Source organism: Cupressus sempervirens, chromosome 10 (assembly GCF_028749045.1).
Source record: "Cupressus sempervirens isolate cs-2001-9-10 chromosome 10, ASM2874904v1, whole genome shotgun sequence".
Classification (NCBI taxonomy): Eukaryota; Viridiplantae; Streptophyta; class Pinopsida; order Cupressales; family Cupressaceae; genus Cupressus; species Cupressus sempervirens.
This window is the reverse complement of record NC_143127.1, coordinates 364,877,328-364,895,863: the sequence shown is the minus strand read 5'-3', so window position 1 is coordinate 364,895,863 and position 18,536 is coordinate 364,877,328. Positions and strand designations below refer to the sequence as shown.

The 18,536-nt window shown below is 34.0% G+C and overlaps 1 protein-coding gene across 3 annotated transcripts in view; it reads right to left on the bottom strand.

Moving 5' to 3' along the window:
* LOC149534168 (uncharacterized) overlaps positions 1–18,536 on the bottom strand; it is a 119,690-nt gene that overhangs the window by 84,906 nt on the left and 16,248 nt on the right. For all 3 annotated transcript variants that reach the window (XM_089805375.1, XM_089805377.1, XM_089805376.1), the window contains exons 4-5: positions 17,113–17,154; positions 16,815–16,983 (exon numbers count right to left, since the gene is read on the bottom strand). In XM_089805375.1, coding sequence (XP_089661501.1) covers positions 16,815–16,983; positions 17,113–17,154 — 211 coding nt within the window. The remainder of the gene's footprint in view (positions 1–16,814; positions 16,984–17,112; positions 17,155–18,536) is intronic.

The window sequence follows — 18,536 nt, the reverse complement described above, 5'->3', positions numbered from 1 at the left end:
AATTTAGGTAAATGATTTCACTGGGGTATGCCCCTTTTAAAAATGTAATAATATAGGACATGTTGTCCCGGGCAAGACTAGAGGTTTTCTTCTCCATTCTTTCCTACCAGTGCTCGTTTGAATGGAGATACCAAACTGTAACTTCTTTTAAATTAATAATATACATGAAGGCCTTGGCCGTTTACCGATCAAAAAAAAAAAAAAAAAACAAAGTTTTCCAAGTAAAATGTGATGCTAGCAAGGTTGCTATAGGAGCAGTTCTTAGTCAAGAAAGAAAACCAATGGCTTTCTCAAGTGAAGAGCTCAATGAAGCCAAGCAGAAATACTCTTCATATGACTTAGAAATGTATGCATTGGTTCAAGCCCTCAAAAGGTAGAGATATTAATTGTTGCCAAAGGAGTTTGTTGTGTATACCGATAACCAAGCACTTAGTTTTCTAAATAGCCAAGACAAATTAAGTCATAGGCACATGAAATGGGTGGAGTATTTACAAGCCTATACCTTCACCATCAAGCATAAGAAGGGCATATCAATCAAACAAGGTTGTTGATGCTCTTAGTAGAAGGAATCTAGCTATCTCCCTTATACAACTAGAAAGTGTGGGAATTGAAGCACTCAAGGACATGTATGTAGCAGATCTAGATTTTGGCAACATCTACAAGGTATGTATGGAGTTTGGTGAAAGATACCATGCTGATTTTCCTGATTTTTTGATACAAGAAAGACTTCTTTTCAAAGGAGGACAACTATGTGTACCCAGGTGCTCTATGGGAACAAACATTATCAAAGAATAGCATAGTGGAACAATGGGCGAACATTTTGGTTTGGATAAAACCTTAGAATTGGTTAAAAGGTACTACTATTGGCGTAAACTTCAAACTAATGTTAGAAACTTTGTGGAAACATGTATGATTTGTCAAAGGGCCAAAGGAAGGACTACAAATGCAGGGCTTTATCAACCTTTGCCAATACCATCTAGACCCTGGGAAAGCATAACGATGGATTTTGTAATGGGGCTGCCACAAACACAAAAGGGGCATGATAGGGTATTTGTTGTAGTAGATAGGTTCAGCAAAATGGCTCACTTCTTACCATATAAGTCGACCAATGATGCTTCTCATATAGCAGATCTCTTTTTCAAGGAAGTCATAAGGATTCATGGGCTACCTCTCAACATAGTTTCAGATAAGGATGTGAAGTTTGTAGGACACTTTTGGAGAACTTTATGGAGGAAACTTGGAACCAATTCATCATTCTCATCAGCCTACCACCCTCAAACTGATGGCCAGACAGAGGTAGTTAATAGAACATTGGGCAATTTGTTAAGAACACTCACAAGACAACATGCAACAAAATGGGATGTAATCCTACCCCAAGCTGAATTTGCAAATAATGACTTCATCAATAGAAGTACAGGAAAGTCACCATTTCAAGTGGTGTATGGAATTCATCCTAGAGGGATCTTCAAGTTAAGAGATATGAATTCACAGCAACAAGTTAGTGCCCAAGGAGAAGAATTTGCTACAGCCATAAAAGAAATCCATGATGAAGTCAAAGCACAACTCCAACAAACCTCTGACAAGTATAACAAGCATGCAGATAAAAAATGGAGACTCTTAGAATTTGAAGTGGGAGATTTAGTATGGGCAAATCTCAAGAAAGAGAGGCTACCAAAAGGTAAATCTACCAAGCTTATGTTGAGAAAACTAGGTCCTTGTCAAATATTGAAGAAGTTTGGAACCAATGCTAATGAGATTCAATTGCCACTTGAGATTGGCATCTCTCCCATCTTCAACATAGCAGACCTCACATCATTCAAAGCAACTAATGAAAAAATTGATACAGAATGGATTGCCGATACAGAAGACATTAAACATCTACTATTTAAGAAGACACCATAGCTAGAAAGGATACTTGACACCAAAGTCATAAAGCAAAAAAGAGGAAAGGATTACAAGCAGTATTTGGTAAAACTCAAAGGTTATTTGGATGTAGATGTTGTGTGGATGATCGAACAAGATATCAAGAAGCACAGTACCACTCTACAAGAGCTCATCTCAAGTGGGCTTGAGATAAAATTTGCTGGGGAGTATGGTGTAAGAGCACCCACATAAAGATTGTACATGTTGCCACATTTCAGACTCTACCAAGTTGTAGAAGTTATCGAGCACCAGAAATTGTTGCAGTTTATGCCGAGTTCCTTCATATGCTAAGCTATCCTATTGATGCCGAGAATCAGTATTTTGGACGTGATTTATGCACGAGCCGACTTGAGGAATTTATCATGATTTCCTCATTAGGATAAGATCTTTTCTTGGGATTTGTTCAGACCATTGTGGGGTCATTCTTCCCTATTCTATATTGATCTAGAATATTCTGTAACCCGTTTTAGCAGGAAGTCTCTTTGGGTCGGTTTTCCTATTTTGTAATAATCTAAAATGTTCCATAAACTGCCCTAATAAGTATAAATAGAGTTTTTGGGTTTAGGTTTAGTGAAGTTTTTGGATACGAAGTTACGAGGAGAAGAAATCTTTAGGAGAGCAAGTGTATATACTGATCATTTGTATGAATCAATTAGAAAAATATTGTTATCTATCTCTTTCTAGTGCTGGTTCCTTTTGTGTTTGCTTCCGTTGAGTTTATCTCTACATCACTTATGGTCTAATCTATGATTCTAATTGTATTGGACTCCTTAGATAAATCATATTAGTTCAAGACAGACTTATCACTTGTCATGACTAATGAATAAGTTGTAGTCATTTCATATATACTCTTGCCCTTTATGATTAATTGTTACATTTATAATTTTTTGATTATCCCATTGACTATCACTTTTTCATAACTAATATTCTTTGCTCGTAAAAAACATATTTTGCATCGTGTCTTCTCAATTTGTGTTCAATAATCTTTTACTATCTAGATGATGTTTTATCCAAACATTCCTTCCTCGGTCCGTGTAAGTGTAGCCGATCTATTTTCAACATTATTACCTAAACTGAGAAGTCATAGAACCTTTGCCTCCTGCAAAAACATTTTGGATCATATCATTCTAGCCCAATCCAATAGACACATGCAGAGTATTCAACTGGCATTGTTCCCAGGATGATGAATGTTGACCCGATACATCAAACGTCAACCACGATAAACTCTTGTTCTCAACAAAGTTATCCCAGGTGTTTTGAGTTTGAACACCAATTACATTTGGAATCAGAAGCATATATACTTTACAACTCAAAATAATAGAAGCTCGCAATGAATAAGATTAAGTTATCTCTAGCAAAAATAAATGAATAATATCTAGAATAAACATGACACTCCTTGACTACTTGAGATCATTCTTGATACTATATTTGTGCAGCAAGAAAGATTGACATATTTTAGAATATCTATCCCTTGGATTGCTGCCAATAATCATTACCATGGTTGTACAGGAATTGGCTATGTCCCATGTTTGCAAAATTCATATATACACAAATTTACTTACCCAATAGTCTTACTCGCATTCATGAAATACTTCCTATATTGGGAATGCATCAAGTCAGCGATACTAATATAATGATTTTGGCCCAATCAATGAAATGTTGCCACATACACCTATCTCCAGAATTCTGTAGAGAAACAGATGTTTTATATTCAACAGTAGCTACAACTGAAGAAAAGACGGTGAAATTCTTTTGTGTGCTCAATATGAATGCCACTTGTCAAGACCAAAACGGCAATATTTGAATCTCAGACTCAATTATTTGCTCAAGGTGCCAATGATCGAACCTAATACCAAATTAAACTCCAAATTATTCTTTCCATAATGCAATGAATATATTGTAGACGACAAAGAACCCTTCATTAGTGTAAGGTTCGGCATCAACCAACAGAATCTCCCATTCATGTACTGAAATCTGAAGTGGTGTTATTATTAATTGTATGCAAGTATCAGGTGTCTGCCTTCCATCAATAAGTGTCTCCATTTCCTACAATACTCCCACAAGTTGTTTAATTTATTCCTTTCACCTCTCTGAATCGGTGATGACTATAAAGTCTTATTTGACTTTTGTGATTAAGGTGTTCGCGCAGAGTATTTCCCAATACTTCAATTATAGGGCTCATACTCGATAAAATAAATGTTGTTGCAAGAATGGTAATGTTAGTGTCAGAAGTATTTGTCCTCCATGTATTCTCATAAGATCTTCCTTCAAGCAATTAGGATTTACAGAAGGAACTTGGCTCTGATACCACATTGAGTAACATGGATCAGTTTCTGCAAATGTAATTACACTGCCATTGTTATAGGTGTGTTCCAAATGTAGATTCCAATCTCTTATAAATATAAGAGTAGGAGACATGTCTCTATGATTAATCATTATTAGTTAATATATATACTAACAATATAAATCACAATATAACATATGTATTATATATATATATATATATATATATATATATATATATATATATATATATATATATATATATATATATATATATATATATATATATATATGTCATATAATGATAATTTTATTATATCAACATTGTATCTTTCAATTAAATCAATCCTACTGTAGCTATAATCTTAACAGTGTGAACCAAAGAAAGTACACCTTATGACATCTAAGTACATCTTATGATACTTACGAGGTTCAGTTGGTATGGGACTCAAATAAGATCAAGTTGAAATCAATCTTCATGAATATTCAAATTCTGATTGAGCAGACAGCTCTACTAATCATAAGAGCACCACAGGATGTTTCATTCTTGGATCAACAATGATTTCTTTGTTCAGCAGAAAACAAACTTCAGTTGCCTTCAGCTCCACTGAAGCAGAATATATAGCCTCTTCCATAGGAGCCAGAGAAGCAATATGGTTGAGAAAAATGCTAGTTGGACTGTTAAAGAAACCTTTGAAGCCCACAATCATTCATTGCGATACTCATAGTTGTATCAAGCTTTCAGCAAATCCACTTTTCCACAATCAATCTAAGCATATTGAAATACCTTATCATTACATTAGGGATTTGGTAGGTCGAGATGTTATCAAACTAGGTTACATAAGTACAAATGAGCAAACAGCAGATGTTCTTACCAAATCTCTTGCCCAACTCAAATTGGAATATTTCAAGGAAAACTTGGTATGATAAAATTGTAATGATAAATATTGAACTTAAGTTTCAATTTTTGTTATATATGTGTGTTTATGCTTCTAATTCATAGTTGCATCAAATATGTAATGAAAGGTGACGATCTTTCATTGACATATATATTAAGAGGGTAATCGTTGTAAGGTAACCATCTTACAAATGATAGACCTGTTATCATGACATTATATTGTTGTTCCGGATATCCGCAAGTCATTGATAACTAACATATTATGATTAAACTACATTAAGTTGTTTTCCCAGAGTGCCAGAGATCATAATACTTGTCATGATAGAGTTCATCACATTGTGCTTATAGTTATTTGACAAGTCACTATTTCAGAGTGTTAAAGTCAGATAATCTGTTCTCCTTATAAGTATCATTAAAGTTGATACAAGTTGTATATCAAGTCACTATTTCAAAGTGTTAAAGTCAGATAATCTCTTCTCCTGATAGGTGACGATCTTTCATTGACATATATATTCAGAAGGTAATCATTGTAAGGTGACCATCTTACAAATGACAAACCTATTATCATGACATTATATTGTTGTTTCGGATATTCGGAAGTCATTGATAACAAACGTATTATGATCAAACTACATTAAGTTGTTGTCCCCGAGTGCCAGAGATCATAATACTTTTCATGATAGAGTTCATCACATTGTGATTATAGTTATTTGACACGTCACTATTTCAGAGTGTTAAAGTTAGATAATTTGTTCTCCTAATAGGTATCATTAAAGTTGATACAAGTTGTAAATCAAGAGTACCTAAGAAATTTTGATATCTCACTTCTCCCTCGCTAAGAGAGAGTGTTAGAGTATAGCTTCAGTAGAAGTGTTACTTGTACTATGTTTTGTATGTGATTCTATCCATATATATACATACATACATACATACATACATACATATTATTTATATATTAGAGAAGTCAATCATATATATATATATATAATCACAAATTCCTTATCTCACCTGATACTCATATTAACGTGTTCGGCAAGTCATTCTTTGTATCGGGCATATTAAGGTTTATTCAGGCCTTCCTTTATATAGTCGACAATGAGTACATGTCCCCGTAGGGACATGACCCTACGTGGCCATTGGCCACATTGAGTCATGCCCCTACGGGAGCATGTACTCTTCACCACATATAAATACTGTTACTGCCATGAGTTAAAGACATCAATCAAATCCGAAATGTTCTATTTCTCAACGGCAGATCAATATTAAGTTAAAGTAAAACAGTATTATACTGTTATCCATTTCTAATATCATCAGAATATGTTCAGACTGAAAATATATTATCAGTTGTATTGATACTCAGTCTGAAACATACTCAGACTTATTCAATTAGTTTGAAGCAACAAAATTGTGCAAAGATCTATCACAAGTAATCTCTATCAGAGATCCTTTAACATTTACACTAATTAGCAACTTTAGATATTTGTGTCAGTTTAGAAACTTTCTATTTTGATTGTTGTTCTCAATCATTTCCCTTATGCAAAGATTTTCTATTAATCACTTATTTAAGGAGTTTTCATCTCCATTTTACAGACAGCGAATCTATTAATTATCATTTCATGGTATCAAAGTGAGCGATAATTTTTTGTTATTTTTTTAAAATTCATGACTATTGCCTAAGATTTATTTCCAGAAGATTTTTTAACAGGTACTTTTATAAAAGATCATTGAATTTGTTCTGCAAATCAAAAGGTTTTACTAATTAATTGTTTTTTAAATGTAAGTGTTTTTGAAGGGCTTGTGGCCTGATGTTCTTTTTCAAAAACAAAGGTTATCGGAATCACAATCTCTAAAGGTATGGCTAACTTTATTGCGGAGTTTTCTTCTAAGAAAACTCGGTGTTTTTTTTGCTTCTAAAAGCCTCTGCGGGTTTCTAAAATCGCCTGCTTCTCTTTGCAGGTTTCGTCAAGTCCACACATCATTTATCTCTTCTCCAAGAAGAAAACTTAGCAGAATTTATTTCTCAAACAATTGCGTCATTTTTTTTCTGGTCCTTTCCTATGGCACGTGAATACAATTCTCAACCCATGCACCTGTTGTCTTCAACAACCACAATTTTGCATGCTAAGGCTTTAATTTCATGTGCCTAACAGATTCTTTTATCAGTGCTTTCTAGTTTTTTGTGCCAAATTTGGTAAATGTATGTAGGATCTCTGATAGAGATTCTAATTTCTTTAGATATTGCTGCTTAACAGAAGATATCAGAAATGTCTGATATATATAAATCTCAGACTGAATGTCTGATGTATGATTCAATGTATGAGATCAGACAGTTTTGATTTGATTTATTACTGCTGTATATAATCATCAGACAAAGTGTATTGATCAGATTGTATTGTCTTTGAGGCTGTGTGATCTCCCAATGTAGACTGAGTATTGCCGACTGTAATTGATACAGTCCCATCGGCAGATTTGGTATTAAGTACATATGTGAATGAGTACATGCCCCCGTAGGGTCATGTGCCTACGTGGCCAATGACCACAGAGGGTCATGTCCCTATGTGGGCATGTAGATAATACAAGCTTGCTTAACTTTGACCGGAACATCTTAATCGACCATTTGAATTGATCTCTAATTTGATTATAACTTTGTACATTTAAATATATCTATCTATCTATATATATATATATATGAATACACAAACATATATCTGAACTTTGATATAACGAACATTATTGACTACACTAATATTAATAATCATTAATATATATGTATATATACAAGAATAGAGAGAGTCATATATATAGAAATACTTCTCTTGAAGCTATATAGTTAACACTCCCTCATAGCAAGGGAGAAGTGAAAATATCAATCAGATCTCATTAACTCTTTAACAAGATATCAAAGATAATGATATTCATAAAAACAACAGATTATCTGACTTTAACACTCTGAACTAGTAATCTATCAAATAACTATAATCACAATGTTATGAACACCATCACAACATGTATTATGATGTTACATCCCAAAATTTGATCATATCCATGAAGACTGATTTCAACTTGATCATATTTGAGTCCCATACCAACTGTACCTGTTAGATATCGCAAGATATGCTTAGCTCCCATCAAATGTATTTTCTTTGGTTCACACATGAACTGACCTGAGGTATTAGTTGCATAACATATATCAAGGCGAGTGTTCACTAAGTACATCAGAGACCCAATGATCTGTCTATAGTAAGTGGGATCAATTGGTTCAAATTTGATCCTGTCATCCTTCAATTTATGTAAGTTGACTTCCATGATAGGAGTAGTAACTATTTTACAATCCATCATTCCAAACTTAGTCAAGATATCAATAGTGTATTTTCCTTGATTTAAGAAAATGTGGTTCCCCTTTTGCCAAACTTATAGACCTAGAAAATAGTGAAGAAGGCCTAGGTCTTTCACATCAAATTCTGTTGTTAGTTCCTATTTGCATTTGGTTATAAGATGTACTTCACTTGTTATTAACAGATTATCAACACATAATACAAGAATAATCATATAATCACCTTTTATTTTGAAGTGTATGTTAGGATCAGCTTCATTCTTAGAATACCCTAATATTGTTAGGTAGTTGTCTATTCTTTCATACCATGCCTTGGGTGCTCGTTTAAGACCATATAGTGCTTTCTTTAATTTACACACATGAGTGTTTTTGTCATGAGTGATGAGCCCTTCTGGTTGCTTAATATATACTTCTTCAATTTCACCATTTAAGAATGTTGTTTTGACATCCATTTGATGAATCTTCCATCCTTTGAATGCTGCAATTCCTATGATGGTCCTAATCGATATGTATCTAGCGGCTGGAGCAAAAGTTTCTTCATAATCGATTCCTTCCTTCTGTGAGAACCCATGTGCAACAAATCTAGCTTTGTATTTTTCAATGTTGTTGTCAGGCGCGTGCTTGATTTTGTATAGCCATTTAGAAGAGACAACTGATTTATTTTTTGGTCTAGGTACAACATCCCACACATCATTTTTTAGTATTGATTGATATTCTTCAATCATTGCATCTTTTCAAGGTTTGCTTGATAAGGCTTATTCAACATTTGAAGGTTTTGTTTTCATAAGTTCAAAAAGTAGTGCCACATAGCATGAATGATTTCTTGTTCTCTTGCTTTCTCTGACTACTTCATCAGGTTCAATATGATTTTCTTCTATCATTTTCCTCGCCCAAAGTGGTCTCTTTTTGTTGTTGGAGTTTTTAGTATTCTCTGAATTTGGAATAGTAGGTGTAAAATGTTCAGTATCATTCTCCCTCTCATTCTCTACTGAATGATCTTCATATGGTTCAATAGTAGGTTCTGCATATGATTCATCAATGTTCTTCGAAAGATTAAAGGCAATGTCTTCTTCAAATTTTACATCTCTATTGATCTCGATTGTTCTTTGACCCAGAACATAAATCCTGTAACCTTTGGTTGTTTCACTGTACCCGATGAGTATGCCCATATAAACAGAACACCCAAATATTCTTAGGTGACTTAGGTCTGGTTTGACACCCGAAAATACTTCTTCAAGAGTGGTGTTTTCCAATATTGAGTGAGGACATCTATTTCGAATATAAAGTACAGTATTAGAAGCTTCAACCCAAAAAGAGGTATAAAGATTTTGGCCATGCATCATTGCTCTAGCTGATTCAATAATTGATCGATTTTTTCATTTTGCAAATCCATTCTATTGAGGATTATATGGTACAAAAAACTCCCTCTTAATCCCAACAGTAATGCAAAAATCTTTAAAAATTTCGGATGTGTATTCACCTCCATTATCTGATCCTAGTGTTTTGATTTTCTGTCCAAACTGGTTTTCAAGTAGGGCTTTGAATTCTTTGAATTTAGATAATACTTCAATTGATTCTTTTTGTTTGAGGAATTAAATTCAAGTTCTTCTAGAATAGTCATCTAGAGGCATCCATTTAGGGAAGGTACGGTCATAGGACCACATACATCAGTGTGAATAAGTTCAAGCACAAAATTTGATTTGTGTACACTTTCAAGAAAGGATTTTTAGTGTTTTTGTCTAAGGCACATCCTTTGCAAATGCATAAACGATCAGGTTTGAGACTAAGTAACCCTTTTACAATTTTTCCTATTGATGATAATGCACGGAAATGAAGGTGGCCTAGTCTCCTATGCCAAATTTCAGTCAAGTTTGATGTTTCATGATTTAGGGCTAAATTTTGTTGGTTACAAAGTTTATATAAACTTCCATCTCTAAATCCAAATGATATAGCTTTCTTTATGTTGGAATTCTTTGGCCAAAATAGAACTCTATCGTCTTGGAAGGTGATTTTGTACCTTTAATCAGAAAGACTGGAGATAGAGACCAAATTTCTTTTTATACCAGGTACAAATAAAACATTTTTAAGTTGGAGAGTAATACTTGAACTTAGTTGAATTGAATATGATCCAATACCTTTAACCGGATATGTAGACTTGTCTCCAATGGTTACTTCTTCAAAGGAGTATTCTTCGAAGCTTTCAAATTTGTCTCTAAAACCTGTAACATGACGTGATGGTCCACTGCCTATAATCCAGTTGTTTTTGTTGGAGTTTAATTCACTTGAGAATGCTAGATAAAATGCGAAGTTTTCTTCTTTTTCCTCTTTCTCTTCTTTGATTTCTGCTAGAGCTACTTGAATTTTCTTTTGTTTAAGACAGAAGTTGTAAGTGTGACCAAATTTGTCACATTTGAAACATTGTGCTTTTGACCAATCTCGTTTCTTGTATGATTTGTTGAATTTCTTCCTATTTTGCTTGAATTTTCCTTTCTTTTCTTTACTAGTTTGTATTAGCATGAAGATCTTGAATGTCTCCCTCTTGATTTATGTTGATTCCTCTGGAAACTAATCTTGATTCTTCTCGAGTGCATTCATTTTTAAGTAGTTCAAATTTAGGAAGATTAGGTCAAGAGCTTAGACCACAAATAAAAGTTTCCCAAGATAGTGGAAGTCCTTTTAGAGCTATGATGCTAAGTTCTTTGTCATCAACTTGACTTCTAATTGTTGCAAGTTGATCTTTTAACTCAGAGATTCTTAGGAAATATGACGTAATGTACTCTCCATTGTTCATTTTTATATATAGAAGATCTTTCTTTAATGTTAGCAGTATACTAGTGTTGTTGAATTCGAAAGTAATCTTAATGGTAGAAAACATCTTAAAAGCAGCTTTAAGACTGGATATAGAAGGACTAATATGATCCTTCACAAAGTCTATAATAATTTTCATGGCTTTGTTGTTGTGCCTCTTCCATGTTGTTTTATCAGGATCATTTTCTAGTATTGGTTTATTTGATTCTATGTATTCTTCTAACTCCACCTCTCGTAGTACAATCATAACTCGAATTTTCCATGATGAAAAATTTGATGCTCCTTCAAGTCTATCCTCTAATTTTACATGATTCACCATTTTGAATTTGAGGATATAAAAATCTGAGATTTAAAAACCCTTGAGAATGAGTTTCTCTATCAGGATGGCTCTGATACCATGTAAATGTATGTAGGATCTCTGATAGAGATTCTAATTTGTCTAGATATTGCTGCTTAACAGAAGATATCAGAAATGTCTAATATATATAAATCTCAGAGTGAATGTCTAATGTCTAATTCAATGTATGAGATCAGACAGTCTTGATTTGATTTATTACTGCTGTATATAATCGTCAGACAAAGTGTATTGATCAGATTGTATTGTCTTTGAGGCTGTGTGATCTCCCGATGTAGACCGAGTATTGCCGACTGTAATTGATACTCAGTCCCATTGGCAGAGTTGGTATTAAGTACGTATGTGAATGAGTACAAGCCCCCGTAGGGTCATGTTCCTAGGTGGGCATGTAGATAATACAAGCTTGCTTAACTTTGACCAAAACATCTTAATCGACCGTTTGAATTGATCTCTAATTTGATTATAACTTTGCACATTTAAATATATATATATATGAGAGAGTACACAAACATATATCTGGACTTTGATATCACAAACATTATTGACTTCTCTAATATTCATAACCATTAATATATATATATATATATATATATATATATATATATATATATATATATATATATATATATATATATATATATATATATATATATATATATATATATATATATATGTAAGAATAGAGACAGTCATATATATAGAAATACTTCTCCTGAAGCTATATATTTAACAATTTTCAAAATGTTCTCCGATGCAAGCTAGGGTTTTTCCAAATTTTCAGAAAATGCAAAATTGGCTTTTGTGAGCTAGGGTTTCCACTTGAAAAATCAAAGAAATTCAAGTTGTTTGAATTTTACACAGTTTTTTGGGTATCCTGCAATCTTCATCACCTAGGCTTTTGAACCATGTACCTTATTATTTTTTGCTGAGTTTTTCCAATTTTTTGGTAAAAACATGGTGTTCCGCTCTTGACTATTTTGCAATACAATCATGGTTTTCCGAAAATTCCCTTGGATTTGTGCAAAAATGGTTTGACTGATTTTGACCTCAAAAATCAGATTTTTCGTAATTCATTCTAATAACTAGTTTTTGACAAAAAATCATAATCAAGGAATTTTGAGAAGTTGACCGTGTTTTCCATGTAATTGGAAAATGAGAGGGATGGCATCGTTGATCAACATCATGTTAGGAAGTGATCAGCACTTCAACGACAAGAAATGCGATGCCTAGAAGCAAAGGATACTCTATATTTTTAATAAGATCAATCTAGGCAACCTTACTTGCCCCCTCTATCAACCAAAATAGACTAAGGCAAGTTTGATGGGCATAATCGAAAGGTGGATATGCTACTTAAGTTATTTGTCACTAATGATATGCTTCAAAATATGCCATCTAGCAAGACTATGGATATTTGGATGCATCTAAAGAGTCTCAATGAAATGTCAGACAAGGGCAAAGCTGTCTTGCTGAAGAATATGTTGTTCTTCATCATGACGAACAATAAGATGTACCTGCATGTGCATCGTATGAAGATCAAGGATATTTGCAATCAATTGGAGGCCACTGGTCATAAGATGGAAAAAGAGGATATGTTCTCACCACACTAAAAAGCTTACCACGATCCTATGAGCACTCTATCAAAATTCTAAATATTACATCCACTAGTACAGACCTATAATTGAATAAGCTGTACAATAAGCTTCTACAGCAAGCGAGGTGCAGACAACAATCTGTTAGCAGAAATGCACGACCAATGTGGAACATTCACTTGCGAAAAGGCTAGTCCACTCAGCAAAAAGAACTAGGCAAATCTGATGGCAATTTCAAGAAGAATAACATGTCACTTATGTTGTAAAGTTGGCCATATATAGAGGTTCTACAAAACACATTTGGCTGATCAAAAGGCTACCCAAGGAGGGTTTCAGAAGTGGGTTCATATTGTAGAGCAATCTGAAGAGGAATCAACCTTTTATGCATTTATGGCCAAATGATGCAAATTTTGTCAAGTCTTCTATAGGGTAGTTAGTTACTAAATGACCATTTAGGGAGGGTACTATAATAATGTATTATTTAGCTTGTAATAGTCATATTAGTCTTTTAAGTTTCTTGGTTAGTTTAGTTAGCAACTTTCTATTTGCGTGTCAATAAGTTTAGTGACTTTCAATTCTAACTGTTGTTTTTTATCGTACAGTCATCAACATTATGGTCACATGCACCAAGGGCCCATATCTTTTGAGGGCAATTGATTGTACAGGGCATCATAAAGGTGTTGATTTTCACTTTCGCATGCTTAGGGATGCCATTGAAGAGATTGGGCAAGAAAATGTAGTCCAAGTTGTGACACATGCAGCACATGTATGCAAAGTTGCAGGGAGGCTTGTTGAGGCAGCTATAGGCATATTTGGTGGACTCCATGTTGTGTGCATGCCATGAACAATGCATTCAAAGACATAGGGAAAATTGGTTGGTTTAAATGGGTGGTTAATGATGAGAGAGAGGTGCAGATGTTTATTTGCAATCACCATACATCACACAAACTTTTCAAGGGTTTTGCAAAGAAGCAATTCCTGAAACCAGTTGAGACCAGATACGCCTCATATTATATTCTCTTGGAGAGAATGATTGACTTGCAAGGGCCATTGCAACTCATGGTTATAACACAAGAATGCAATCGATGGTTTGGGTCCAAAACAAAGTCGAGGAATAGGGTGAAGGAGATAGTGAAGAGTGATCAATTTTTGAGTAATGCAAAATACATAGCCTCTATCATTACTCCAATGTGTCAGGTAATTTGATATGGAGATGCGGATACACCTAGCCTTGGATAGGTTTATGAGTGCATTGATTTCGTGCTTGAGCAGATGAGAGTTGTTGTGCGTGAGAGACACCCCAATCTAGCATTCTATATGAAGGACATTCAACCTATCATTCACCACAGGTAGGAGAAGCTAAACACTCCTTTGCACATGGTTTCCTATGCATTGAACCCAAAGGGGTACATGCCTGGGCCTAGTAGAGTCACACCACTTCAAGATGATGAGGTGAAGAATGGGTTCTTTTGGTGCATTGCCATGATGTATGATAGTGAGACTATTGGTGAGATTTGCACCGAGTGGTCGGAATTCGCCAATCTTACAGGTAATCTTTAATTCTTGATTCTTAATTATTATAAGCACTTTTAATTATAAGTTATAACTTATTTTAATATGATGTTGCAAACTTGTAGGATACTCGGATATTGCAAAGGTGGATATAAAATAACTATGACACAAAAGAATTGCATTTTGTAGTGGAAATGTCATCGATCAAAAAAGTCAAAGATCACCACACTAGCCATTCGATTCATTTCTCAGGTTTGTAGTTCCAACCCTTTATAATCTTAACTTTAAAAGCTTTACTTTAATGATTTGTCATTTGTCACAAGTCGTATGAATATTTGTTTGTAAGTTGTAACTTTCAATTTTGTTATCTCAGGTTTCTAGTTCCTTAGCTGCCAAGAGGAACTAGTTTACCTATAGCTTCATCCACTCTGTTAAGAGGAACAAACTTACCTCCAAGAAAGCGAAGAATTTTGATGTTGTACATGGTTTCTTTGTTACAAAAGTGAGGCTTGTGCATGTTCTCGCAACAGCAGATTATTCTTACAAATTCATTGAAGATCATGTAGAAGACCAAAGTGGATGAAATGCAAAAAGGAATTGCATGTGGTGTTACTAGTTCTCAATTGCACACCATCAAAGAAGCATTCAAAGGAATGAAATCATACTACTTGCAGTTGTTAATGGTTAGGGTTCTTTCCATCAAATTTGGGAAAAACAAGGAAAATGAGGTTGATGATCTTTGTTACCAACTTAGCATGGCTCATTTCACTCCATACAAAACAGAAAACTTGTTTGTTTCATCCTCAAAGAGCAACTAGAAGGCACTAAGAAGTTGAAGATCAAACAAATAGTAGAGGGTGTTGATGAACTTGTTAAGGAAGAAATAGGAGACAATATTATCAGCAAACTACATATTAGAGACATCCTATATGTTGGTCAATGGACTGAAAATCTCAACATAGAAACACCGTGCAGCCTTGTGACATCTTATGAAGGAGATTTAGATGATGCATCACTCCCTTTGATCACTCTCTTTGGTGAATGGACTTTGCAATCCAGAAAATGTTGGGTTTATTCTTTCTTTGATTTAGAAAAATAAAATATGGACAAGAATTGAAATGCAAAACAACAATACAACTTTTGGTTAAAAACACAAAAAAAAAATTAAAAATGTTACGTCTTCAATCAAACTTGAAATCAAATGCAAAGTCCTTCGGATTGATCTGTGACAACTCTTGATGCCCCAAATGTGCAAATGCACCTGTACAAATGTCATTCAATGATGGATTTTTTGCTCTCTCCCTATCAGTTGTCCTACAATGCACTCTTATTTCTTCTCACAGCTCTCTTTTATCTTCCTATTTTGCCAATAAGATGGAATGAAATGACTCTTAGGGTTGATGAAATGAAATGACTTTTTCCTTTTTGCCTCTATCTTAGTCTAGGCATTAGTTCTCGCCTGAAAACGATGAGTCCAAACCAGACTTGGCCAAGTTTGAGCCTAGACCTCGGGTAGGGTCATTCAGCTCAGAACTTGATGAGAATCGGTGGTTCTTGGCAAGTTTTTGAACTATGATCATAGTAAAATGTGAAATTCAAGCCTACAAGTCATTTAAAGTTATATCAAGTATTATTTTGTAGATATAGAAATATGTGTGGTCCAATATTCATACCCAGGATAAAAAGCTCAGTACCAGCATACCCATGTTTGTCCCCTTACCAGGATCACCAACTTTTATTTCTATTTTCAACTAATTATATAGCACAGCTTCTTTATATCCATTATATAATTCTTAGTAATGGAGGTTTTTAACTTGCTTTACACTAATAATAAATTCTAAATATGTTGTTTTATGATGTTGATAGTTCTACCTTCCCTAAGGAAGTGATTTAGCAGACTAGGTACCTTTGAGTCACATCCATTTTTCAATATCTTAACATAACCAGAAATTGTGTTAGCCAATTAGAACAATCTATTCTACAAAGCCACAGAAAAAATGGTTGTTGCTTTTGAAAGTGCCTTTTGCACTGAAATAGACAGATTATCTTGCCGCCTTTTTTACATACAAGTGAACAGCCAACCAATCAACTAGTAAGTGCCAAAGTGCATACCAAAATATTGGACAGATAAAGATGAAAAAATAGCAAGGCCTCCACCATCTCCATTATCACCATCAAGGCCAAATTCATTGCAAAATTCAACAAGTGGACTGCCAGCAGATCCTTTCACATAAGTCCTCATAGACTTTGAGGCATTAGACATGTGCAAAACCGCATCTACCTGTGTAGACATTTGCTTGAAAATGTTAATGTAACAGGATCGAAGCCTCTCATAAATCATAGTTCGGAATTCAAGTTACTCCATTCATTGAACAACAGAAAATAAGTTTGTTGTATCACAAGAACTTACCAAATCATTGTAGCACGATTGAAGTTTGCACAAATATTCCTCCTAAAACATGATAATTCACAAATTGTTAAAAGTATTTTTTGGATGAATCCAAACTACAGGTTTCACATGACAAATCTCTCCTTATAGATAATTTTACAGAGAAACTGACCATTTTCCATGTTTTATTCAAAGTCCTAATATTAGCAAATCTTGTTGCAAAGAGAAATACATAACTTACAGTTGAAATGGAAGGTTAACAACAGACATTGAGAACAAAATGAACATAAAGAAAAGTTTATGGATTTAGAAACAAGCTTAGCTTAAGTTGAGTATCTACAGCTAAATTTGTATTCAAAAAAGATGATATTTTAAATTTCAATTTCAGTTTTCTTCATTAAAATCAGATCTTCATCTAGACATTTTGACCACATTAAATGGATAACTTAGACCAACAGATCAAACGGTTTGAATTTTCAAGAGGGATCACACTTTGCCATTAATAAATCCTTCAACAGTAGAGCCTAACGAGTTTTTATTTATATTTTTTATGCTAATGTACCTTATAAATATATAAGTTGTGATATAATAGAAATTCAAGGTACATAAGTCACAAATTAAAATTTGTGGTGTTTAAAAGCATGCAAATGCATTTTTTAGCATGTTTACCAAGCTACTCCCCATAAAATTTTGTTACCAAATCTTATGATATTGCATGTTTAATTCTTCCAAAAGACATTTATGTAAGACTTGAATTTATTAGAAAGTTTAAAAGTGTAAAAGCAATTTTAGCTTATTAAAAAACACAACACAAACATTTAACTTTGACTAGAAGCATGTGGCAATTGCATTCAAAGTTCTTTCTGCAAGTAGAACCAAAAGCATCCTAGTGGGTTGAAATATATACCTCATCTGAAAAGAAACCATTTGATTGTACATTGAATGTTTCTCTGATTGCATTTAAAATGGAGATTTCTTGTGATAATTTAAAGTGGGTCAGGCAATGTCATAATCTCTTCAAACAGGGGAAAAAATAATTTTATAGCCAAAATACCACTGCAGGGGATGTCCTGCATGCCTTTGACATCTTATAATAAATAATCAAAAAAGGAATCTGCCCAGAGGTTCCTCAGAAAAGGAATGTGCCCTTTCTCAGCAGAACGAAATCTACCAGCTAAAAATCTGGGGCAGTGGTTTTCTGGAAAAACTTGCAATCCAGAAAAGGACCCTCGCAGCCAAGGCAACATGCAGCCTTTATTCAAACGCCTCACAACAATGGAGTAAAAATATCAAAACTGAAGACCTACCTTCCGAGTATCCTAAAAGACTGACTGGAATCCCATGTTTAAAATTTCATAAAATACCAGACAGATTGTTTATCTCTAAATATAAATAAGATGTCAAATAATGAATGAAAAGAAAACAAAATCCTGGGATGATTAAGC